The following is a 27,341-nucleotide window of genomic DNA, read 5'->3' on the forward strand; positions in this document are numbered from 1 at the left end:
AATATGTAAACTGCATGTCATTGTGTTCCCTCATTGCCACGTGATAACACTGTCTTAGGCTTGCTATACAGCTTTGTCTTACAATTTTTTCATTGAGTTTCCCCAAAAATACTTCCTTGAGTAGCAGGGGATAAATATAATGCTTTTGAACTCTTCTAAAATAAGATTTATGGCATCTGTGATTTAAAAATAATACAGACATAATTTAAATATTTTCTGGCTGTACTCAGGACACTGATTAATACTTTTTATCATTTAAATATTATCTCTAATATACTGCTGTGTCTCCCAGTTAGCTTCCTTTCAAATGTCAAGCATTTTCACAAATATTATCAGTAAAAGAAGCCATTCACTGCATAATCCAGGACCTCAAGCTATCCTTACATCACTTCATGCATTCTTGATCTATTTATTAAGTTAAATTGCAATTGTTTTGTTTTGATTTAAAAACATAGGAATCTGTCACAATATTACATGAATGAGTAGAATTTTATTTTATGAATTTATTTAAAATTCTGTTTTTTTCCTAAGTTCTCTGATCAATATTCTTTGAATTGTTTTTATTAACAAAATGCAACAGAATAACTAAACAGAAATGTTTCTTCCTAGAGGTATCCAACATTTTTTAATACTTTTACCGAAATGTCTGGAATTTTATTCTTTATTTCTTCATAATGCTTCTCTTCATAACTCATTTATTATTTCTATGATCAAAAAGCTTTTAAGTTTCTCTGTTCTAAAATGAAAAACTGACTGGGACATCAAAGATAAAAGATAGCTTTGTATTTTTTCATATGTGTAAGCTGATGAATTTTGAATAAATTTAAATTTTTATTTTACTAAAATGAAATGCCTTTACCAGTCTCTTTCAAGCAGATTAAGGACTGTAATTTGACATCTTATTAATTTCTTAGTAGCAATATAAACCATAAAGGTATTAAAAAGATGTAGCACCACATGTGCTATAAAATGATAGCTGTTTCTAAAATAAAATCTATTTTAAGGTAGGATACCTTTATATTTCAGACAGCGTTTTAAAAATATCACATTTTTAGTTTCACATTTATTGACCGAGCCAATTTCACAATTAATATTTGACTTTATGGCCTTTGTGTGTTTCTATATAAAAACAGGTAATACTGTTTCATAGAAATTATATATTTTGGTGATAATTCCTTATGTGGGAAACAAAAAATAACATTTCCATATATTCAACTGATTAATTGGTGGGTTGGTCATTTTTCTGTGTTTTCTATCAATTTCCTAGACTAGAAACTCTGCGTAAGAATATACATTTATGAAAAACAAAATTGGTGCGTAATATCTCTTTGCTTAAATGAGTATCTATAAATATTCTTAGTTATCTCTTCTAGTCAGGACAGAACTGAATATTTGTCCCCCCCTCAAAATTTTTATTTTCATACTGTATTATACTCATTGGTCCAATTCTTGTAATAGTCACATAGTAATACTGTGCTAGACGTAGCTGACTGATTCTGTGTAGAGAAAGAAAAGAGATTTTGAAAGCTCTTCAAAATGTAATTGCAGAGATTTTTTTCCCCAGCACGTTAATATTACACATCCTAATAATTGTTCTCAGGTTGATCACAAGTTAGCTATATAGGCATGTATTGAAACATATAGGAAAACATGTTATAAAAAACAGCTTAGCAGTGCATCCTTCAGGTTATTATTTTGACTATCAGCTGCCATAGGGTATCACATACAATTTTATTGACCTGCTTTAATAGCATCGTGTAGAAAATACAAATTGCTAGCATCTTACCTTCCTGATAAGTGTGTAATATTCACTACTTTCAAATTGGGAATAGGGCCAAATAGTTACCTCCTGTGAGTAGGTAATACTCTACACCTGGCTATTCCAACTGTACATGCCTGAGAATACAGCTTCAAGACTTCTAAGATTTCACAGTACATGTGACCCCGAGAGGTTGGTAAAAATGCAGATTCCTGGACCTCACTGCCAGAGAGTCTGTTTCAGTTTCAGTAGATGTGGAGTGTGCCTTAGCAATCCATATTTTTAGCAACTACTCTAGATTATTCTGATACACAGGAGCCATGTATCACTTGGAGAAACATTATTTTTAGGGGTATTTCAATGCAAGTGAGTGGATTAGATAAAGAAAGGAGTGTATTCAAGTCAAAGAAGGCTTTGCTATATTTCCCTTAATATATGGGGAAGTTTGTAAAATTTGATGTCTAGTATTCTCACAGAGGCTAGACATTTTACGTATTATTGCACTTAATCCATACAGTGATCTAAACAGGAAAACTCTCCATTCATTCCTTTTCAGGGTCTCATAATTAACAAGTTGAGCAGCAAGGATGTGAACACTAATCTTCTCTATTTTATGATACAGTGATGAGGGAAGCTAATCACAATCATGATCAAATAAATGAGAAGATAAAAATTTAGATATATGTGCAAGATCATATGGGAAATTTGGTTATTGGGGATTATATTGTATTCCATCTGTAAAATGTGGCCATTTGTAAATGAAATAGTGTTTTTATAGACTTATTACATTTTAAAATAATTATTAATTATATATAATTATTATTTTTATACCAAGAAAAAGTCCCACAAATTTCAAATTACCTGTAAGCTGTGTATTACTGCCCTCACTTTGCAGAAGAAAAATCTATACTTGATGAGCATAAGTAATGTACCAAACTTACTTAGCTGATGCATTTAGCTGATGCATAACTAATATAAATCTCAAAATTGTGTCTTCAGAATTCTAAAAAACAGGATTTTAATGCTTGGGTGCCTGAAATAGACTTTCAGCTAGATATAGTTGTATTCAAACACCAAATCGAAAAAGTGGAGGAAGGTTTTTAGTCTATGAATTGATCTAGTTTTAAAAGTGTAAAAATACTCAACTCAAAAGTGGTAACTATAGACATATGATAATATTAATTCAGGAAAAACATTTTCTAAAATTCGTATTTTAATATTTGACTATTCCTGTTTGTGAAAATAGGATTTTTCTTTAGAGTTGAAGCAAATACAAAGAATTTTACATTGCAATACATTTTCTATAAAATGTCCTGTAATTACTATTTTATAACAAGAGATGAAATAATACTTGATTAATTCATTTACTCAGAAGGTTAAAAACTAAAATGTTTTATCAATTTGTGCTTTCAATGCTTCCAGGATTTCAGATGTCATTGTAAGTTCATTTTCAATTACTTCAATGATATCTTAAAATTTATATATTTGATTTAAATATTAACAGCTGTATGAAAATCACTCTGTTCCAAAATAAATTACATCTTGTGACTGAAAACATTAATTGCCATGTTTGTTCATTATTTACTTTTATTATTGTAGGGTTCCACTGGATTCCCTGGGTTTCCAGGTGCCAATGGAGAGAAAGGTGCACGGGTATGATATGTAAATATAATGTTTTGAACTATGTATATAAATGTTCTTAGCTGGACATAGTGGTGTGTGCCTGTATTCCCAGATATTTGTGAGGCTCAGGTGGAGTATTGCTTGAATCCCAGAGCTCCAGGCCAGCCTGGGCAGCATAGCAAGTCTGTCTCTAAATGAATACGAATGAATGAATGAATGAATGAATGAATGAATGAATGATGTTCTTGCATGACTAGTCAGTCTCAGCACCAGACTCATAATTTACTGTGATATACTGCATACTGAAATTGAACTGTCTTTGCTAGGGAGTAGCTGGCAAACCAGGCCCTCGGGGTCAGCGTGGTCCAACGGTAGGTGCCTTGATTTAAAATGATGTGCATTTTTCATATTGAATTTAGTGTATCAAGATAATTTATTTTTCAAAAATAAAAATTGATTTAATGCCTTTGGATTTGCCTGGCATTAGTTCCGGTTCATCTTTTGTTCTCATCTTCAGGGTCCTCGAGGTTCAAGAGGTGCAAGAGGTCCCACTGGGAAACCTGGGCCAAAGGTATCACCTGCACTTTTTCTGTTTGGATGTTACTGCAGATTTTTTTTCCAGGCAGATGCTATGAGAAAGAATTCAAACTGATTTTTCTTTTCTTTTCTTGGTGCCAGGGCACTTCAGGTGGTGATGGCCCTCCTGGCCCTCCAGGTGAAAGAGTACGTATGATACAGCCACATAATATAAAATGAAAATTAGTATTTCTTCAAGTATTTAGATTTCAGAGAAAAGATGTATGTCTGCTAATACATGCGCATGTTTATCCACAAAATCTAGTCTGAATTTAAAAATGCTTATTTTTTAATTTATTCCTCTTCACCATTAAAAAAGCTTAATAAATATGTTCTACTAATTTTGTTATAGAAATGAGAAAAATGTGTGTAACTGGACTAAGATATCACTCTTATAGTCAAGACAAAAATATATTTTTTTTAAATTTTAAATATGCTTGAAACATCTTTGCCCTCTTCTCCACTCAGCTTGCTTTCCATATTGATACTCATTTTGTTCACAGAGCTGGCAGCAATATTAAGCTACCAGTAGCCATTAAGCCAGAATCAATATACATTCAACTCAAGATAAAACATCTATTCCAGTAAATAGAATAGCTATTTAGTAAATTGATTTTTAATTGATATGAGAGGTAGCCAAATACATATGAACAAGCATGGCCTTTGTTTGGATTTTTGGGCAAAATATAACATTTTTGTAGCCAGATTTTTAAAAAAGCTATCCTCCTGATATGAGTTTAAATATTATAATCTGTATTCCTTTAAAAACTTAGAACCATTTCTTCATATTCTATAATAATTTTCAGTATTATGGAGTCAGGTTAATATGTTTTTGTATATTATTATTTGAAATGTATCATAGGCATTTTACAGAAGACAGAAACACCTTGCAATGCATAACCTAAAATTGAAAATGAATAATTTTTATTTGAATAGGAGCAATGAGCAAAACTTGAGTTTTTATTTGTGACAAAAATGGGAGCAGATAACACACAAGAATAAACATTTAATTAGAGTTGTGTTAAGTCTTTGGCTCATATTTAATTAACTTTCTGCTAAATGTTTCTCACTCTTGATGAACTGTTCCCAAATTAAGTCTATCCTGTAAATTTTGAGCTCATAAATAATACATTCATTTGAAGTATTTTATGGTCAAAGTCATTTTAATAAGGTACATTTAAATTAATTAAAATGGCTAAATAATTAAATGGAGTAGAACAATTTAACAAAAATTAGCACAACTGTGAGTTTTGTTTTTAGAGCACCACCGATTCTCTCATGCATTTGGTTTTGTCTTCCAAAATGTTATGATCAATATTTCCTTACAAGTGAATATGCTTTTGCTGATACGCGTTTTAATTTGAAAAACAACAATACTGTCATCCAACAGTATGATTACTTTTAAAAACACTTTGAGAGTGAGACAAGTACCTCTTGGGAATTTTTGTTTTGTTTTGTTGTTTTAGTAATCTAGGTGGATTCATTTTCAATAAATATTCATATGAGTTTTCAATGTCTATATAGGAAGAACATATTTCCTATGTTCCTTGTGGTTGATGAGATATTTCACCCCAAGTATGCCTTCATCTTCTGCCAATAAATTTTAATTATCTCGAACTATTTAGTTCACGTCTTGAGCACAGTTGAAAAATGGCAAAAGTAATGCCATAAAATATTTTCTTCAAAATATATGAGTTGGGGAAAGTTCAGGGAATTAGTTCTGTGGTACCATTGGATTAGAAAATGAAGTAACTATTTTTGCCCATTTCAAAGGACTCCCTCATTATCATTATATTTATATTTAACTATATAGTTATACATGGCATGCATATATATATATGTATACATAAACTTTTATTAAGATATTCTACAAATTAAATGTAATCCCTCTTAATTGTAATTTGCAGATCATGGATGCTGGTTATTAAAGGTTAAATATAGCTTTTAGTTAGGTCTAAGGTTACCAAATTAAGTGAAAACAAAACAAAAATGGAACAACAGAACCAAGACACCTAGATAAATTTGAATTTTATATAAAGAATAACTCATTTTTGTCACAACCATGTCTCGTGATATTTAGGACATATTAAAAATTATTCATTATTTATTTAAAGCTCAAATTTAGGCACTGGATATTTTACCTAGTGATCTGGTTTCAACTCCATCTGTACACTAAGTCATTATGGATTTCTTAAAATCCCACCTGGAAATTATTTTGATATTACAAAAAGAATATGCCAGCCAGGCGCGATGGCTCACACCTGTAATCCCAACACTTTGGGAGGCGGAGGCGGGTGGATTACCTGAGGTCAGGAGTTCGAGACCAGCCTGGCCAACATGGTGAAACTCTGCCTCTATTAAAAGTACAAAAATAAGCTGGGCATGGTGGTGGGTGCCTGTAATCCCAGCTACTCAGGAGGCTGAAGCAGGAGAATTGCTTGAACCCAGGAGACGGACGTTGCAGTGAGCCGAGATTGTGCCACTGCACTCCAGCCTGGGCAACAGAGCAAGACTCTGTCTCAAAAAAAAAAAAAAAAAAAAAAAAAGCCAACGTTTTATGTGAAATTTTATAAAGACTCAATTTCTCATTTTTATTTTAAAGTAATGATTTTTGGAATGTTTCTTTCTTAAAAGATTTTAAATTCAAATTGCATTTGAAAGGCAGCAAAATTTTAGAAAGCGAAAACATGACATTTTAAGAAATCAGGAAAATAGAGTTTGCTACATAACCAAAAGAATACTATTTTTAAAAATTTGTACTTAAAATGGATTTTTATTTAGGAATCATAGTTTCGTAGTTTAATAAGAATTTAAAATTTTGTAAGTTCCTAAAATTTGCCCAATAGTTTTGGTAGTTTCATGTGACATATATTTTCGTTAACTTTATATATAACTTTGAAGTTACTTTTTTAATATAAGATGCTGGTAATAGTAAAAACTTGTGATGATTTCTGAACTAACATTGGCTTATGAATGGTAATGAGATTTTTCTTGGGAAGGCTAGATTGATAAATAGAAAGAGTAAATTCTATTGAAGGCCCACTTCAGTAAACTCTATTTTTGATTAGAAAAATACATAAATCCTACCCTAAATGTATTACTCAAGACATTTTATTTATGTTATCTTTCATAAATCTTCTTAAATAAATGTAACTATTATGTTCTGGGCATATAGAGGATTATCTCTTACCAATTACTTTTTCTGCCAACAATGGAGTCACTGTAATGGGACTTTATGCACTTTAAAAATAGGTAAATTTGAGAGATGAATAATATAGTTAATTAAAAACCAAGCCAAGAATGATATTATAATTTTTATCTGGACTGAACATTAATAACTACACAATAAAATTATTTTTACCTTATCTACAAAAGAAATTCATACATGAGTAAAAAATATATTGACATCATCCAAAATAAATATATTTTAGATATGGAGAATAAAGGCATCTTTTGTGGTCTTTTTGAGATAGTCATATACTTTCTCTTTTAGTTTTAGAATATATGGCTAGATACAGAACAGGAATAGAATAAGTTTTAAAACATTTTTTTTTTTTTTTAGAGGGCTGTGGAATTGAATTGAATCAAAATATCTTCCTTGTATCAATGTTTCTAGCCAATGTTAAAAGTAAAGACGCTGCAGAACTTCTGAATACTTACATGTTCTATTCACTTTTAATTCATAAGAATTCTAGATATTTACAGTGTTCCTGAGGTAACATTGATGTGATGTGTAGTTTTGAGTAGAAATAGTGTGAAAATGTATCAATTTTACTTTTAGATTAGCACTTACTATCATGTTGTATTACCATAGTTCTGTCACTGTGACGAAGAAGCTGTATGATACATTGTATTTTATCTATGTAAATAAACCTCAAAGTATAAAGATGCATCTTCTAAGGCATATTGTTAACTTCTCCCCACTGCTTTTTATTTCCAGGGTCCTCAAGGACCTCAGGGTCCAGTTGGATTCCCTGGACCAAAAGGCCCTCCTGTAAGTGTCAGAGCTTCTCTTTCTCTTTCTTCATTTGATATTTTTACATTTTTGAGAGTCACAGCTTACATTTATATATTTGTTAGATATAATATTGATAAAATCTCTGTAAAATTACAATTGATGTCAAAGAAAGTAGACATTTTTAATTTATAAGGTTCATAGATTGTTTCTTAATATAATTTCAACATCTCTCATTAGGTATTTTTTGATAGTATACCGAAGACTAGAAAAACATGAATATCATTCTCTCAGCTGCTCCTTTACTGCAATGAATATAATTGATGACATTACAAATTGTTATCAACTCTTAAATATTTGGTATATTAGAATTTATCTTTATCTTCCATCATCAAAATAACCTTCAAATATCACTTCCTAAATCCCTCCAACATTGTGATATTACTTAAGTCATGCTAAAATTTATTTATATTAATATTATATCTGTCTGTATAATCCCTTCTTTTTTGAAAATGTAATGAGAATTCTCATTAAATCTTATCCCTTTTATGAAATGTGTTTACAGCAACACTTGAATGTTTATCAAGCATCTTCATAAAGTTAATTGAAATACTTCGTTTTCATATTTAAATATTTGTGGGGACATAGAACATACTGGGGTCTTTTTTGTTTTTGTTTGTTTGTTTGTTTTGCAACCTCTTCAGTTTCTTTAAGAGAGCGGGAGTCGGCTTACCCACCTGTCTAGGACAGTGGTTCTCATATGTAGTCCCTGGCCCAGCAGCATCCACAGCTCTTGGGATATTGTTAGAAATGTTGTTTCACTGACCAAATCACAATTCTGGAGAGGGGCAGGGGCCCAGTCTATCTTTTAAAACACCCTCTAGACAGTTCTGATGCATGTTAAAGTGTGTGAACTTCTGTGCTAGTCCAGATGAATAATACTACCCATACTTTAATGTGCACACAAATCATATTGGTGAATTATTTATTTTGAAATAATTAAACGTCAAATATTAAGACAATCCTTAACTTTTTACAATAATTTTTAGACCCTGCTTAAATTATTATTTTACCACTGAAGAGTTTTGCATTATTACTGCAAAGATATTAGGAAAGTATTGTTATCTGTATTACAAGGTTATAGAAAGATCGATACGTATGGTTAGTGTTAAATATAAAGTAACCTTGGTACTACCTGCATATAATGCTTACCTACTATGTCAGTTTTGCTCCAAATGTAACATGAAGACTCTGCAAAGTTTCACAGATAAATGAAAACAGTTTCAAAAGTCACTGTATGTATATTTTTATAAACATTCTTATAATTATTTTAAGCTGTATATTAGATCATTGTTTAGGAACATAAAGTTTAGTGATGTATATAACCTCAGTATTGTACCATTTATGTTTGTATGTGTTGTTGAGAACTGCTTGGCTCATGTAATATTGTTTCATTGTCAAAGAAACCCATTTGACTAATTTTTTTTATCAGACTTTTTCAGCCCATTGTGTTATGTATCTTTCAACATGGTTTGAGCCATTGATCGTGCATGCATTTTGTCTTTAAGAGGTATCAGAAGCATAATAAATGCCTACACTTGAGAAGCATGCATTCTAGTAGGAGAGACAAGAAGGAGTATTGCTTTCATTGATAAACAAAATGATTTTATACTATGTTTTTCTAACAAGTAAAACATTAGAGCATGAAATAAAAATACCCCATTTCTCTAGTATGCAGTTTTATGCAGTTTGGGACAGAATTGGCTTCATCAGTTTGATAAAGAAAGAAGAAATTGGGGTAGAGAGATAGAAAAAACCTCTTCCTGTAAATTAATTGGTTCATCTCCTTCATCATAGCAGGAAAAAATTTTATATATATATATATGAAGTATATTCACACAGACATATATACATATGGATCTAAATATTCCCTTCAGATTCTGTTAATATCATGCCCATATCGGCGTATTTTGGGAATATGCAGCCATCCATTTAAAAAACACATTAACTTGAAATTATTAAGAATTATAGCATGACTAGTATGAGAAACATTCTATTTAGAATAGAAGAAGTCAAAACTCAGTGCCAATAAGAAGTGAGAAAACATCCTTAAACAATTGCCTACAAGTTTTCACAGATTGCCTCGCCAAATCTGCATACCCTCATTTAGATGAATTTGTTCTCTCTGTCCTGTACCAACTAGATCAAAGGGGAAGCCTGGGAAGCCTATTTTGATGAAAAAATTATTACTTTTACATAGATACCATGAAATTATTTGGTAATTAGTCTGCTTATTTCATTGGTTAATAGTTTATGGCCTTTATATTTATTTAGGGCTAATTGCTTGATATTAGAAGTACATACTTAAATCAGGAAAAATGATAATGACACCAATTCTTAACGTGGTATATTAACACTACTCCCTCAGTCTATCTAGGAAAGCCATTAAATATTATGTTGCATTCTTCCCAGGATGTGATCACTTAGATCTAAGATGGCTATTTTAAAATATTATAATATTTTTCAATGAATGTGTTATCTATGTCAGCAAATATGAGATATTTAATCTTATATTTACAGCTTTGTTAAAAAAATGTAAGTCTTGTATTAGTGGCAAAGTACATCATTTAAGAAGCACTTTAGTATGGTGGGAAAAAAAGCCAGACGTAATTGATATCCTTCAGCTGTCATCCTCTCTGTAAAACTTTTATTATTGCCCAGAATTGAAAGCAAGTTTATTGCCAAATGTATCAAACCAGTGATAAGGCACAGAAATTGTTTTATTTGCTATTTTGTAAAACTGGACCTCAATGAAGTCTACTATCGATTAACTAAATACTTATTTCTGTATGTCACCTCCAATCTGAGGGCAAAACTAAGTCTTAGCATTAGTATACACCTAGTGACTGATACATGGGTACGTAACATATGTTTTTTAAAGAAGCCATGATTAAATGACATCCAAGAATGTTTTGGGTCCTTGGTTAAAAACACCCCAGTTTTGTTTTTTGAAGAAGAGGATGGCAGTAGTAGCCCTGGAAAACCTGAAGAAGTCACTGAGCAAGCCATGATGTTGTGAAGTAGCATAACGGTTTTTAATTAGAGTTGTTAATTTACAGGGCACCCAGGATGTCAATACAGATGACTTAAGGGAGCAGAGATGGTTCTGGCACCACCAAGAACCTTTCTCCTGAAGTAGCTAGCCAACCTGGAAAAAGTCTCACTCAGTTGGAAGAAAGCTATTTGAGAAAATGATATTCTGGAACAAAGTGTTTTTCATACTCACTCTACAAGAACATATATTAAAAATAGATGTTCAAAAACAATTTTATTTAAATAATTAACATACAGTGAGAGGTGTACCTGTTATAATTTAAAATATCATTATTAAAAGAATCATTTTTCTTCATTCATCTAGAAGGGTGATAGTATTTTTATCTCTACCCATTGACCATGTTTTGAAATTTGAACTTGATACGTAATGGTTACTAAGTAGAATGAATAATCCATAAGGCAGTCTAAAGAAGCAGTTTCTTTCTACTAAGTATTTAAAATATAGGACCCTCACAGAGTTGTTCACTTTAAGTTTCTAGTTAATTGCTTCATTTATTTCTTAAGCCATGACAAAGACAGCATCCTTTACAGAAAGTGATAGCAGCAGATTTGCTCTGCGGTACTTCACAAACATTATGCTTCCAAGAGGACATTTAAGAAAATCTACTGGGAAAAATTTGTCCTGACAACTTCTAGAATTGAGTATAACGTATTGTTTCCTTTACTTGAAAAAATTTGAGAGATAAAATGCCATTGTTTTTATGAGTTTGTATTTATTTTGCATTCTTGATTTTTTTGTTTGTTTATTTTGTTTTGTTTTTTGTGTTTTGAGACGGTCTCGCTCTGGAGTGCAGTGGCGCCATCTCGGCTCACTGCAACCTCCGCCTCCCAGGTTCAAGCGATTCCCCTGCCTCAGCCTCCCGAGTAGCTGAGACTACAGGCGTGTGCCACCACGCCCGGCTAATTTTTTGTTTTTTAATGGAGACGGGGTTTCAGCATGTTGGTCAGGATGGTCTTGATCCTCTGACCTCTTGATCCTTCCGCCTCGACCTCCCAAAGTGCTGGGATTACAGGTGTCAGCCACCCTGCCCGGCCTTCTTATGCATTCTTGTCAGTTAGAAGCTCGGATTACCACTAGAGGGCACTATTTCTCTCTGTTATCCAAGTTTTGATGCACTGGGAATTGAATTAGGAACAAATCACCAAAAAGGGGAAAATAGTCATTTGTGAAGTGCTAAAGAAGTAATATTTTTCACAAAAACGAAAATACAAACCTTTGCAAATATTATTTTACAAATGATTGATGCAAATGAAATATATTTAAATGTAAAATATTCAGAAAGGAGTTCAACTATTTTATTTTGGTTTCAGTTATAGCTACAGAATTACATTGAAGAGATATACGTGCATATTACCATATATAAAATCAACAGAAGAGCAAAGTAAAATAGCTAATGGAAATATAAAAAGAAAAGAAAATTTTCTAACATGTCACATTTAGACTATAAAATAATTAAATATTTATGACATGTGGTATTTAATATTTGTAATTTCAGGGACCACCTGGGAAGGATGGGCTGCCAGGACACCCTGGGCAACGTGGAGAGACTGTAAGTGACCTTGTTACTCTTGTTAAAAATTTCCATCTCTAGCATCTCATCAGTTCATACATAGAAAGCTACTTTATTATGAACATTTCAATTACTAGATTGAGAAAAATGGAAAAATTAATCCCATTAAGCCTTTTATTGAAATATACATATATATAAATACATAAATAGACACAAGAAATATACTTCAGGAAACAGGATGTTAGTTGATATGATTGTTCTTATTGTCAATAGCAGCATTTTAAGGATGAGCTGATGGAGAAGACACCATTATTTTTTGGACATCGCCTCAAGATTGTCCCTCTCACTCATTTCACTGAAGACTGTTTATAGATACAGTCCACTCAAACCCATCATCTCTCCACTCTCTAAAGGCAACAGATTACAAATAGCCATGAACATAATACAACATTCTTTTATCTAGAACTAAGGGATTAAATATTTGCTGATATTGGACCCATCGGCTATAACTGTTTGGGAACTATGTCAAAAGCATCTTTCTATGTGAAATAGGAAAAAGTAAATCAAAAACGGTCACTAAATTTTACTTAAAAACTATAAAGAATATAACAGTAAACAAATTGACTTAACAACTTACCATGTGTATAACAATTTGGGCAGAGAGGAAACTGGCAGCTCAGTGATGGTTTAAGAATCCTGGTGAGTTTATTTATTTTGCCCCTTTCAAAATCAGACATCTGGCTATCCCAGTGGATTGTCATTCTAATCAGAAATCATCATGGATTGGCATGTTTCCATGGAATCAATTCTTGCTTCTCACCAATGATTACTTTTATCCAGATTTCTCAAGGAAACCACAAATGCAGACTACCTTTGACTATGTGGTTGAAAATCATGTTAGGGTAGGTAGCCACCCTGAATACATATTGGAGTTGCATAGCAATGTACTATAATAAATCTGAAATCTGAAAAAAATATGATTTTTCTGCTATGGAGGAAACAATCTGTCAGCAGCCACCCAATTCTTGCCTTGCTTACCATGTGGCAATTCTTAGTTTCACCATTTCTTAGTTTTAGCCAGTTGAGAAACTTTGGAGTCTTGGATTTCAAAAGCAAAATTGAAATATGATTTAGTGAGAACAAAGAAAAAACTGTTTGGATATCCTCTTGGGAAGGATATCTATAAGAGGAGCAGAAATAAACTTTCTAAAGGAGAGTCAACACTCAATTTGCAAATGCATTATCATTCAAATCTTTCAGCCAAATCATTTTTAATGAAGTCATTGTATAACTTTCCGGGAATAACTGAAGAATATTCCAAAATATCTTGTGGGGAAAGGATACGTAGAGAATTACTGTTATAAAGTCCCTTATGTCTATGATTTAATCTGGAGCTTCCACTTCTAACGAAAATAATTATATCACATATAACATTGAGATTTAAACATAGAAGAAAAATAGCATAATGTTTCTAGAATGAATGTTTCTGTTTTGTAGTTTTTCACACATAAAAGCCAGGATCATTTCTGAAAAAATTATATTCCCGATTTCACATCCACTTTAAGGGAATAGTGATTCATTCTATAGCCTCAAAGCTTTCTTTCTCACTTTGTTCTCTGCTGACCCAGATTCAAAGGATTACCTCGTACAAGAGTCACAATCTAGAGTGGGCATTCTTTGCCATATATTTATTATCTTATTTAAATGGAGAAATTTTTGAATTATATTTGAGATTTATCTCCAGTCAGAAATCCATTAATTAAATGTTTATTCTGACATCTTACATTCATTTGGGTTGTTTCAGTACAATAGAAACTATTCTCAATTTTTCCTGATGGCCTTAAACAGCTTCAGAAATGGTTTCTATTATATTGAAATGACCCAAATTTGTCTCAGAAACATAGTGCCAAATGCTGTATTGTTCCTAAAATTGGCTTAGTCTTTTAAAGATTATCAGAATAGGAATCACATTTCTGTTGGATTGTAACAGCACATTTTTCAAACTACCCATGAATATGACAAATTAATTTCCATTTTCAGCAACTTTGAAAAACATAATTTGACTAGCTATTCTAAAATTAAGTGGCAAGTGTAGTCTTATTACATGACAATATTGAACAAGCACAACTTATTGTGAACTGTAAAAGTTTTCCTGTGTAGTTTGTTTGTAAGATCCCCAAGATCAAATGTATTAGATACTTGCAAACACTCTGTGTGGTTTGAATGAGCAGACATATGGGCAACGCTGTCTTCCAGCTTTCCCAAATCCATCACTCACACAAATGGGCTAGCAGCCAAGACTTCCTCTCTCCCCTTAGGATGTATGAGTGCAAATCTATGTTGTAATTTTGTCGAGACTTTCTGCAATTAAGTATTGATTTTTAATCTATTACATTTAATTAATTATTATTGCAGTATTTTGTGTGTGATTCTTGCTTTCACAGTTAATAAGACAAAATGTTTTATAAGACTTTTTTAAAAAGTTTGGAATTGCCTTTATATCTTCCTGTTTAATTTAATGATTAAAAATTGGAAGAAGAATAACCCAGACAGAGGAAACAGGTCATACAAATATATGGTGTGTGGCTATTCAGAAAAAGGTAGGAAGATCAGCATGGCTAGAATTTAGGATACATTATCAAAGCAAAGGAAGTAACTGAATGTGCATACTGGGCCCCTATTGGCTAGAACTTTGTCATCTATATGTTTAAAAATGAATTTATTGGCTGGGCGTGGTGGCTCACGCCTGTAATCCCAGCACTTTGGGAGGCCGAGGCGGGCAGATCACGAAGTCAGGACATCGAGACCATCCTGTCTAACACGGTGAAACCCCGTCTCTACTAAAACTACAAAAAATTAGCTGGGCATGGTGGCGGGCGCCTGTAGTCCCAGCTACTCTGGAGGCTGAAGCAGGAGAATGGCGTGAACCTGGGAGGCGGAGCTTGCAATGAGCCGAGATCGTGCCACTGCACTCCAGCCTGGGCGACAGAGCGAGACTCCGTCTCAAAAAAAAAAAAAAAAAAGTATTTATTATGTTTGGTTTTGTGGGTGATGATTCTGCCTAATGTAAACAAGTTAGTAAACCTTATTTGAAAAACTCAGCAATGGTGAAGGAAAGAGGTGATTATAGTTTGAATAAGACAGGTCTACTAGGATAAGAGAGAAGAAGCTGTATTTGAGGGAGCTTCTCAGGTGATACATTCAGATAAAATAACTGATTAAGCATGGGCACTGAAGAAAAGTCTGGGATCTGAAAGCATGCCTTTAAAAAGGGGAAGAACATAGAAGGAAAACCAAAGGAGAAGATCCATTCAGCAAGTTCCATGTTAGGAATGTTGAAGAGAGAGCATGATATACAATTGGAAATTTCTAGTAGGCACTTACTGAGAGAGTTTTAGGGCTCATACTGATCAGAGGTTTATAAATAGTTGGGAGTGGAGGAGTTCATCAGCATACAGATGGCAATTGTGGTGATGGAGGTTGTTGAGATAATCCAGGGACACACATACACAGATGCACACATGTATATATGTGTTTAGGTATCTGTGTATGTAAATCTGATAACAGATTTCCAAACCAACTAGTTGAAGAAAAATTAAAATTAAGCGACTAATATGCTTATAAAATGCTAAATAAATTTTATGACATTTTCCCCCAGAATTGATTGCTTTTGCTATTCATAATGATAGCTCAAACAGAACCCTGAAAGTCTGAATTAATAGATTTTTAAAATAGAAGAACTCTATTTCCTTTCCCTGTAGCATCAATTGCAATAATTACAGACTCTTTTCTTTACCTACTTATACAATTTTATAATTGTAAATAATTCATTCATAGTTATTGGGAACATTGTGATACAAACGTGAGACTGCTAGTTCCTACCCATTTTTTTCTAATCTTATTATTTTCAGTCTGCCCAGATGTTATAGGGAATAAAATATTCAGTTCTTTCGAAACTTCTCCCAATATTTTCTATCTACTTCTCCAGCTGTTAAAAGTAACTTAACTCTCATGAGTAAGAAATTTACCTATCTTAATACAATTATGTGGAATGAATAACCCACAGCCTAGAGAAAAATAAATACCAGAATATATGCCCAGAAGTTTTATTTAGTGAGTATATTCTGCTCAAATCAACCAGATGATATTTTAATGACTGAATTATTTTCAAAATGCATTTATGACTATATCTCTTGAGTTTCTTACAAGAAAGAATATTGATAAATGCTAAAATAATTACTAACTATGCAAAGCATTATTTTAGTAGATCTATTTTTATATCTTGTTTTATGAGATTTTTGGGATACAATAGAGAGAAATGTATTAATATCACAGGCTGTCAATTTATCTCTGTATAAACAATCAGTAAACTGTTTCAAAGAATGTCTAAATCATCATTTACTTCATCCATAAACATTACTGGGTTAAAATTCTGTATGTTGTTTGACCTAGTGGAATGGGGCTAAGAACACATTTTTACTCTAGCTTCATTTATTAAAGGTAATTATTGCCCTACCATGTGAAATATTGAAATGGCAAATTTTGAATTTTAATGAAAACTGAAATAAGTTTAACATATTAAACATATTTAAGCATTTGAAAATAAATATTTTTAGTCAATAGGTGACTTTCTTTTAATGTGACTTATTCAGCTATCTCATAGAATTTTGATTTATGCTTTGTGTTGTATGTAGCTTTTACAAATAATACTTTGCCTCCTTAGGGATTTCAAGGCAAGACCGGCCCTCCTGGGCCAGGGGGAGTGGTTGGACCACAGGTATGTTCTTTTGCTTTATTTCCCAAGCAAGATTTATGTTTTGTTTACATTTTAACCTTCCTAAGTTGTGTAAAATCTTCTAAATTTATTATGATTCAAAATGATGTATTTTTTATTTCAGATTGTATTTAAATATATGCAGCTTTCGTACATCAAATGAAACCAACAAACTATTACCTAACTAAAGCAACTTTTCAATTGCCTTTAAGAATAAAAGAGAAGAATAAAATAAATGAAAGTAAATCAGAAAGTTCACACTGAATTTAACACTAAAGCCTGACTATGACACCATCTACTAATAAAAATACAAAGTTTTTTATAAATAGGTGGGCCATTATCTTTTTCTAGAATTTTAAATTATAAAATGACTTAATGTTTTTGAGTATAAATTAGATTTAGAAATATACATTCTAAAATGTTAATAATTGTAACATATTAGGTGTTTCTTAAGATTTTTGCCTTCATAATAATGAATTATATCAGAAATAAAATATTAATTATCTTTGAGGATATACAAAATAGTGGAAAAGACAAGTATTTATTTCAAGATAGGTGGCAGAAGAAGTCTCAAAAATTGGTGCAGTATCCTTAGTTATAGTATAAAATAACTACAAAGAGTAATTCCTGGTAATAGAAAATAATGTTTTTCTTCCCTGGCAAAGCATATTGAATGGACAGAACACATTTAGTTTCTGGACTGGAATTTTGCCCTGCTAATAACAAATTATAACAAAGGAGCAAAAGCAGGTGAATATGTATTTTAATTATTTAATTGGTTTAGTCTTTTCTCTGTCTCTAAATAGTTCTCAACACTGTAACTCACACACATACACGCACACATGCACACACGCACACACACATGCACATCCAAACACACACACACACACACACACACACCCCTAGAGAAACAACAAAACTGCATCTTGTTTTTAGGAATATGTATAGCAGAAGCAAAAATGAAGAATCATTGGATTTGTTGATTATTTTATTTCAGAGGTTAACCCTGAGCCAAGGGAAATGCTATGTTATTTTACAGAGTGTGTAAACATGGATACTTACTTGTGCTAAAGGCTTCTTTTTAACTGCTTATCAGTTTTAGTTAAAACATTATATATACTTTCTCAGTAATTAGAAAGCTTCCTCCAAAAATACTTTTATTTTTTCTGTTTAAAACAACTTTGTAACTATTTTCTGTGAGAAAATTTAACCAGAAAAATTATTCCTATTATACTTAATATCCATAAACAGAAATGGAATTAGACTCTTAACTAAAATACAAACATCATGGAGTGTAACTGAATATTTTAGGACCTCACATCTCTCAAAAATACAATTATGTTCAATGTGGTCATCTAAAACTTCTGAGACTTGTGTTCTTTTTTTGTTCCCCTGCTTACATGAAGGCATAAAAATACTGGGTGTTTTACTGAAGATGCACCTTCGTTGAATTACATTTTTTATTGGTCCTTTTTAAGAGAAAAAAATCCAACAGCCTATTTTAAATGTAGCCATACTTTCATGTGAAGACAAAAGATTTGGTTTAATGGGAATAATATAGATTGTAATACTGAATATGCACCCTTTTCTTTAAACAGTTATGTGAATCTCTGATCATTTTTGTCTCAGTGATAGCTGTTCAATGATGGTTAATTCTGTATTCCTTACTGTTCAAATTCTGGTGTTCAGATAGTTAAGAAAACATCATGTTTTGGATAAATGTTTACACATTAATGTTAAGTTAAGAAATTACAGCAATTACATAATTAAAGAAATTTAAACCTAGAAATGTATACCCAAATTGGGACAGGTATATACCTTATCCAAGATAAATCGTTAAGAATATGTTGCGTTTTTAGGAAAAAAAAATTTATACTTCATAAGCAAGTGCAGGAACACATTCTCCTGTTTAAGAACCTTAGCACCTAAAAATTTTCTCTTTGTTTAACTTAAATCCTTCATTTTACTTTTTATTAAGATAGAGAGCAACTGATCACCATCCTCTATTTATACATGAAAGCTTGCTATACTCAAGCACCACAAAACAGCACCACTCAGGGGACACGTAAATGACCTGATATTTTTCACTTTGGCATTTGCTGCAATTTAAGGCAGATGACCATTTGTTATAGCCTTTGGCCGAGAGGAACTGCCGACCCATACTCACTGCCTTCAGGATCCCATGCCACATTCCCTAGACTTTGTCAAATGAATATAGATTAATAGTAGAGAAATTTTCAGTCCGTGGAAATTCCAGGGAGAACCACTGGCTTTTTGGGTTCTCAAGGCCCTAAGTTTATTTTCAAGCAGTGATTCATTGAGTGGCTACCAATGTGGTTTCTATGCCTCTTTACTACTAAGCTGATTTGACACCTCATATAAAAAGAAGGAATGGGATAAAACTGTAATTAAAAATCATAGTTTTAATAATACTTGGACTGGCCACACTCTGCAGAAATTATTGTATTAAGCAAAGAAAACATCTTTTTGGACTTTATTTATGTACTTTCCTTTTACACTCAGATTCTAACCAAGATTATATAAAATCTTTTTAGACTCTTACTTGATATGCTACTTTCAGTGCTTTACGTGAAGTGTTTTGTAGGACATCATGAGAATAAGTGAGGATGATAAACTTTTGTAAATGTAATAATATTGTTTTTGAGTTTGTGTTATCTTTGCCAAAAATAAAAGAGCAATCTAAAGTGATTTTGCTTATCTAATTTAGGGACCAACCGGTGAGACTGGTCCAATAGGGGAACGTGGGCATCCTGGCCCTCCTGGCCCTCCTGGTGAGCAAGGTCTTCCTGGTGCTGCAGGAAAAGAAGGTGCAAAGGTACAACATGCTTCAGAAATTTTTTTTTTGGCCCAAAACTTTAATTTATGTTTCACTATACTCACCACTTGTCTACAGATTCCATTTAAATGAATGTCAGAAGATGCGTCAGGAAAATATTTAGTGTGCATTTATTGTACTCCAAGATATTGCTCAACATTTACATAAGACTGTTAGCTCCATTGACCATAAAATCTTTAATATACGTACACTGTTACATGTAGGTAGTGGGTAGTTCATTTTCATGCATATGGCATTCCACCCAATATTCTCATCATTAAATAATATTCAAATTTTACTTACAGTAGTTTAGAGGTAATCACAATTTTGTTTGTAGAAAGATGTGTAGAAATTAATCTGTCTTGACGGATGTTTATTATATTCTTTAGGGTGATCCAGGTCCTCAAGGTATCTCAGGGAAAGATGGACCAGCAGGATTACGTGGTTTCCCAGGGGAAAGAGGTCTTCCCGGAGCTCAGGTATAATCAATATCTATACAGATAAAGCAAGTGATTCAAACTGTTTATTAGAAGCATTTTTTTCTCAGAACTTAAAAAGTGATGACTAATTAAGGGAATATATGTAAACATATGTATTTGATTATCATTACATATATGCGTATATATGTAGTTATGTCTATAAACATTACCTGACATCCTTATTTTATTAATCAGATATCTCCTCCTATTGGTAGTCAATTCATATAGATTCATTTTCTTTATTTTTTCACTTTTCCCAGGGTGCACCTGGACTGAAAGGAGGCGAAGGTCCCCAGGGCCCACCGGGTCCAGTTGTAAGTATGATGATAATAAATAGCCAGACAATCATGGTTGCGAATTACAGCTCTTCTTTCATTACTCTCATGCTGTGATTCCACAGTGTGTGGGAGAGAAAATAAACACATGTCAATCAAATCAGTCAATGTCTAGTTCCCACTAATTGCAAGCACTAATGAATGCAGAAACAGAAGGGTTTGGATGATTGGAAATATTTGCTTCTGCTGCTGTCAGGAGGTAAAAGGAGATATCTTGCTTCTTACAGTTCCCAAGGAAATAAATCCTCATTATGAGTAATAGAAGTTCATAGTCACGGAATGCCTGGAGAGGCTGTAGTTTGAAATTTTTACTTCATTTACATTTATTATTTTAAAATTACCTATAAAATAGGATTTGATTTCTTATAAATTATATTCTATCATTCATTTATTATAAAACATATTTAATTTGTTTATAAGTACTTGATGAGACTTGAATTTGTTAATGATACAAAAAAATAAGCATAAAAGCATAAAACCCATAAGCACTATCTTATATATTATGCATATTGCTTTATTTAATCAAAACATTATGAAATAATTGGCAAATTAGTAAATACCAGATTTTTACTTCATCTTTTTTCTTGAGATACATATCAATCCCTCAGAAAACAATTGAATGTATGCTTCATTTTTTAATAAATTCACCTTTATTCTTATCTACACACTGAAATTTCACTATAACAGCCAAACTGCCATATTTTGTGTCTTCTTCTCATTTTCTTATTTCACCAACCTAAAAAGCTGAAAGTGGCCTTAAAGGCCCTCTCAACTTCTTTTCACACAATATTTATTAGTTCTGCTTCCAAAATATTTTACTAATTTTTCCCCTTTCTTCATTTCTACCACCACCATTTTGTTCAGAGTCTTTCCTCTTCCTTTCTCTTTGACTAATAGCATCTTATCTTTTGATTCATTTTCTTATCCTCTTCAGTCAGTTTCACCTATAGAATACTAGTTTAACATACATCCTTAACTATGGCATTCCTCTGTCATACCCATCCTATAGTTCTACACTGCCTTTGGAAACCAAGCTCCTTATCCTAGCCAGCAAGTCATCTTCATAGTTCAACCCCAATTGCTATAGTCCTTTTTTTTTCCCTTCGTGCCTCCCTTTTAATTTTACCCAACTTAATGCATTGAATGTTGTCTTGCTTCTTAAAACCATGACCTTTTCTATTTTGAAAAGAGTATACTGTATACATTTCCCCTTCCTCCAGGAAACTCCAGTTTTTCTTTCTCTACTTGACAAAGATCCTACTCACCCATAAAGATAACTCTTAAATGTTAAATCTCTATAAAGTCATCTTTGGATAATTTGCCTCCATTTCATGTATTTGTAAAAACTCCCCCCACAAACACACACCCAGTGCCCTTTATTATATCTCCATTTTTAGAAATTACATTGGAATATAGTTGGCTGTCTCTCGCATTAGGCTGTGAGTTTCCTGTATTATTTTGGTTACTCACAATACGGTGCCTGAAGCACAGTAATCATCTCACACCTACCCATTTGAATTATTATGAATATATAATATTGGAATAAAGTTTATATAGCATTACTTAATATTGGGAGTACAACAAGTGTATCATTTTTCAGATTGATTCACGTGATACTTACTCTTTACTTCACTCACATCATATCACAAACATTGAGATAATTATGGAAGTGTGGTAAAGATATTTTTTAAAGAAAATATATTTTGATAACTGTATTAGACTTGCACTGCAGTTCATAAAATTATGAACATTTTCTAATATCCTCAAAAGTTAGTGACAGTAGCATTAGCAGGAACAACAACTTAATAAGACAAAAGTTCTTATTTGGGTATAGAATCTTCTAAAATTTCAGTAAAATGCAATCCATTTAACCAGACCTTCAGATTCTGAAGATATCTTATAGGAATAAATGATGTTTTAAGAACAATGTACACTGAACTAATCATCTGAGTTGTGACTGCAAGGATTAAATTGTTTTAAGTTATTTTTTAGGAACCAAGCACTGAAGCTGTCTCAGGGGTTGGGAACAGTTGAAACCAGTGTATTTGTAGGCTGCATACTATGTCCAGGGGATACAATTTTCAAAATGTTAACTGAAAAATGTATAGTTACATGTAGAATAACATTAAATGTACTTTTATTTGTTTGGCTTCAATTGTGTATTTGACAATTATTACTTACTTTGTTATATGCAACTGAACATCACAGTAGATATTCTTTGAGATAAAACAGGATAAACAATTTTGAAAAGAAATACACCAAAGACTAAATAGCACTGTAAGTTGGTTGGTGATTAAATGCCTAATGACATACAAACAATAAATGTTAATTCTATGAGGGAGGTAGAAAGAGTATATAAATAAGGGGAAGGGCCATGTGGAAAAGGTCACCCTTGAACTTGGCTTCACAGAGTGCCGAAGATTACAAAATCATTGAAGAGCAAGAAAATATTAGGAAAGAGATGTGATGTTTAATTAGTATCTGTTTTTGCCCAAGTGGGACAAAATTTGGGAGATGGACTAACATTTGTTGAATTCTTGCTAGCATCCAAGCACTCTGCTATTTTACATAATAAAAAACTAAATCACTAATATAACATGTAATATAGTTACTGAAGCTTTGAAATTGCAAGATGTAGTCATCTGAATATTTGAAATGTACAGAGCAAGTGGAGTAAACAAATTGAAGTTTTAAGAAAACAAATCTGTCATTGACGTTTAATATATAACAGAGATAGGAGAGAATAGATCACAAAAGTCCAGCAACCAATGTCAACATCGGAGTGAGCCGATGACTTGGGCAATGTGGAATCCAAGGACAGTGCCGATGTAGCAAACACGGAGGGGCGAGGTAGTGGGATTTATGACTAAGATTTGATGTGGGCAGTGAGGACAAATGAAAACTGAACAATGACCTCAAGCTTATGTCCTTGAGAGAATGACAGTTTGGTGATGCCTTCCATGCCTAGAAAAATTTTACCTCATCAAGAGAAACAACAAACAAAAACCAGAAATATTCACACACAAAAACTTTTAAAACCTCTTGGCAGTCACAAAAAATTACAAACGATTTTATACTTTGCTAATAGATATGCTTGATAGATGCTCACTGTGTTTATTTGAAATTAATACCCATTCTTATATTCACAAATCAAATATGCAAACATCAACCAATTAAAATTATTCCCTAAAGTTGTTGGAAAAGGATTCACTAAAAGGAAGACACCATATACATTTATTAGTTCCTAATACTATTGTTTTAATTGCTGCAGAATCTAGTGAAGCGGTGCATGATGATTATTCAGTTCATAACAAGTCCTGAGCCAGCCTTAGTTTACTCCATTTAAAGTGATTACATCACATAAAATTTGATTTTGAATTTTTTTATTCCAAATGACAGATAAAACAAAAACTGGATGGTTTTATAGATGTGAAGTATAACTTATCTAGAAAATTAATTAATGTCAATTCTTATTTTTTGAGGTTCAAAACTTACTATGAGGTTCCCTTGCAATTAATATTGAAAAAAAAAGAATCAGGAGTAGGGATTTCTTTAAAAGGTAACAAGTTTTGCTTTGCAATGTTAATAGAAAAGGTGATGGCAAAATATTAAAGGGAAGTATTTGATCAGTTGGTGAGAAATGATAAAATTCTGAGTCATAAGGAATAAAGGCATAAGAACATCTTCTAAAAATTGGTTTTATAATGCATATGTCTGAGTTTATATCAAACTTATGTTAACTTTACCTTTAGGATATTGACCAAGTAATGGTAAGTGCAAGACGGCAATTCACAGAAACAGAGTGATGAGTATTCAGCGGTTATTTGTATTAAGGAAAAAGCAAAGTGATGAGTTCTGAGGAAGAGAATGTGAAGTCTAAAGGAAATAGAAAAGGGAAATGAAGTAATATTGAGTGTTTATTCTTTCAACTCTTATGCTAGGTATTTTATATCTGTTATTCTTATTCTTGCAACTTGGAATGGTAGATTTTTTTTTCTAGTTTATCATTCCATTTTTAAAGACAAAAGATCTGAGGCTTGAAGAAGTATAGAGCTTGCCCAAATTATCTGGGCAAAAATCCATGATAGCACTTGACATAAATTCATTTTCAAGTCATCTTGACCCTTCTAAATCTCTGTGAACAATTTTGTCAAAAGAAAGTGAGAAGAGTTAATATTTCAACTACCTCGGCTTTAATATTACTACATATTCTCTATAACTATTGCTTATTTTGAATGAATCAAAGATGAAACTGATTAAACTAATATACAGGGTGATTTTTTAATGACAAGATATTTGTCAGAATACCATTGAACTCTTAGTTTCTTTCTCCTATAATGCAATTCATAAAGAATGTAGTTGTGCTGTGTATTTCTGGATTGCTAGGGAAATAATAAATTCCCTTATTGCACAGGATACTGATGAACTAAAACTAAAAGTCCTAAGCAGAGCTTTAATCAGCTAACCTTATTGCTCACAGTGATATTTGCAAAGTTTGTATGTGTCCCAATTATGTAGCTTATGCACTGTATCCTTACTATATGACTCTAATCTGCAAAAAGAACAAATATAGTATTTAATTCTAATGTATCCATTCAAGTGTTCTATCCATTCATTTATAAGTATATTTAGTATCTATTGTCTTTATTTATAATCCATTTAGTTTGAAGCATAGGTTGTTATTATGACACTCCATAGAAGTGGATGTACTGTACTCGGGTAGGTCTAGGTGTATGTCATTGACTTATATTTAGAGAAATTTTATTTGTAAAGCAAATAAACTAAAAAGATCTGTTTGAAGATATGGGATATTGCTTTATACAGGGTCATCTTTATGAATATCCTTGGAAGAAATCTCTTGCTAACCATAGCTTTAAAAATATTTGCAATTTCTTTTTTTCAAGTATGCTTCTTATAGAATATTAAAAATTTTTTTTTTTGTTATTTCTCGAACACCTAACTGGCTTGTTTTTTTTTAGTCAATTTGAATTACGAAGCTTAGAATTCTTTTTGCTTTGGCTTACAGAAATAATGGAGTCAAAATAGAGACGGTACAGAAGATAATGTTTGATAACTATTTTAAAAACTTTTTGAACACAACTTACTATAAAAAGTACCTATGATATACTTTAATATTGTCTATTACATTTTGTTATAGTTAATATTTTTAAATACTGGGCAAGACTTATGAAATTTATCTCATAACCTACTCATGGATCATAACCTACAGTTAGAAAAATCCTTGGTCTTGGTATGCATTTTAGTTTACTAATACTACTGGCTCCATTTTACTTCAATAAAAAGTTATTTGCTTACCTGTTTTCCTTGCTTACCTATTTTAAAATTTATAGTGTCTAATATTTTATGCCTACTATTTAAGCTGCTATAAGTCTTTTTCTGTGAAAGTACCATAAAGAAATAAATACCTGAAAATATCAGACAATCTATTAAACTAAAGTTATATTGATTCATAAAATGGACTTTCCTGCAAAGAGCTTATGGTTTACTGAGGAGGACAGATAAAGAGCAGATAAAATAACATAGTAAATAATAAGAATATGCTAAAAGAAAAGAAAACACAAAGGTGAGAACAATGCTTTTTGCCTAAGGGAATTATGTTTGAATTGAAGCTGTAAATAAAAACCAGTTTTATCTATGAAAAGCAGCCTTTTTGTGTGCTAAATTTAGTCTTGAACTGCTCATCACTTTTTGTCCTCTTAGTAAAGAACTAGTATTTCAAGGTTAGGGTTATCTAAAGGTTTTGGTCCTGGGAGTTATTGTATACTGAGGAATGTTCTGTCGTGCTACCACTTATGACAAAATTATACCAATACGGTGCTGTGACGTTGGGATTTTAAAGTCTAGGAAAACCAAGTATTCCCTGTATACATGATGTTGTATCCAAGAACTGGTAACAGATGCCAATCAAATCCAGGGCATGTCTTCTGATCTCAGGGGATGTAGTCACTAAATGGTTGTCTTCATGCACACACAAGATAGAAAGTAGCAAGAGACTGAACATCAAAAGAGAAAGGCAGTGCAGCATTTTTCTGCGTGATGAACATAAACGGTAAATGTTTTCTATGTATGTAAACACATATATGTTAATATATCATGCAACAAATTCTCAGCTTTCACCTACTGCATATATTTTTATAAAACAAAATCAAGGAAGATAATATTTAGGGAAAAGATATTTTCCCTAAATAATCTCTCCTCCAGATATTCTTTATGGTAGAGAACAATCTCATTAACAACAGTTATTTATCTAAAAATGAGATTAAAACAAATATAGTAGTATGTTTAGTAAAAACCTTCTATCTTTACAGTCACATGTATATTTTATCACCAGGAGTTGTGGGAGTTAATATGCAGAAAG

At 32.1% G+C, this 27,341-nt stretch overlaps 1 protein-coding gene across 2 annotated transcripts in view; it reads left to right on the forward strand.

Annotated features, from left to right (window-relative positions):
• COL11A1 (collagen type XI alpha 1 chain) overlaps positions 1-27,341 on the forward strand; it is a 243,381-nt gene that overhangs the window by 139,715 nt on the left and 76,325 nt on the right. For both annotated transcript variants that reach the window (XM_024230767.3, XM_054530629.2), the window contains exons 32-41: positions 3,359-3,412; positions 3,709-3,753; positions 3,900-3,953; positions 4,061-4,105; positions 7,899-7,952; positions 12,524-12,577; positions 17,262-17,315; positions 20,041-20,148; positions 20,538-20,627; positions 20,888-20,941. In XM_024230767.3, coding sequence (XP_024086535.2) covers positions 3,359-3,412; positions 3,709-3,753; positions 3,900-3,953; positions 4,061-4,105; positions 7,899-7,952; positions 12,524-12,577; positions 17,262-17,315; positions 20,041-20,148; positions 20,538-20,627; positions 20,888-20,941 — 612 coding nt within the window. The remainder of the gene's footprint in view (positions 1-3,358; positions 3,413-3,708; positions 3,754-3,899; positions 3,954-4,060; positions 4,106-7,898; positions 7,953-12,523; positions 12,578-17,261; positions 17,316-20,040; positions 20,149-20,537; positions 20,628-20,887; positions 20,942-27,341) is intronic.

Source organism: Pongo abelii, chromosome 1, assembly GCF_028885655.2.
Source record: "Pongo abelii isolate AG06213 chromosome 1, NHGRI_mPonAbe1-v2.0_pri, whole genome shotgun sequence".
Classification (NCBI taxonomy): Eukaryota; Metazoa; Chordata; class Mammalia; order Primates; family Hominidae; genus Pongo; species Pongo abelii.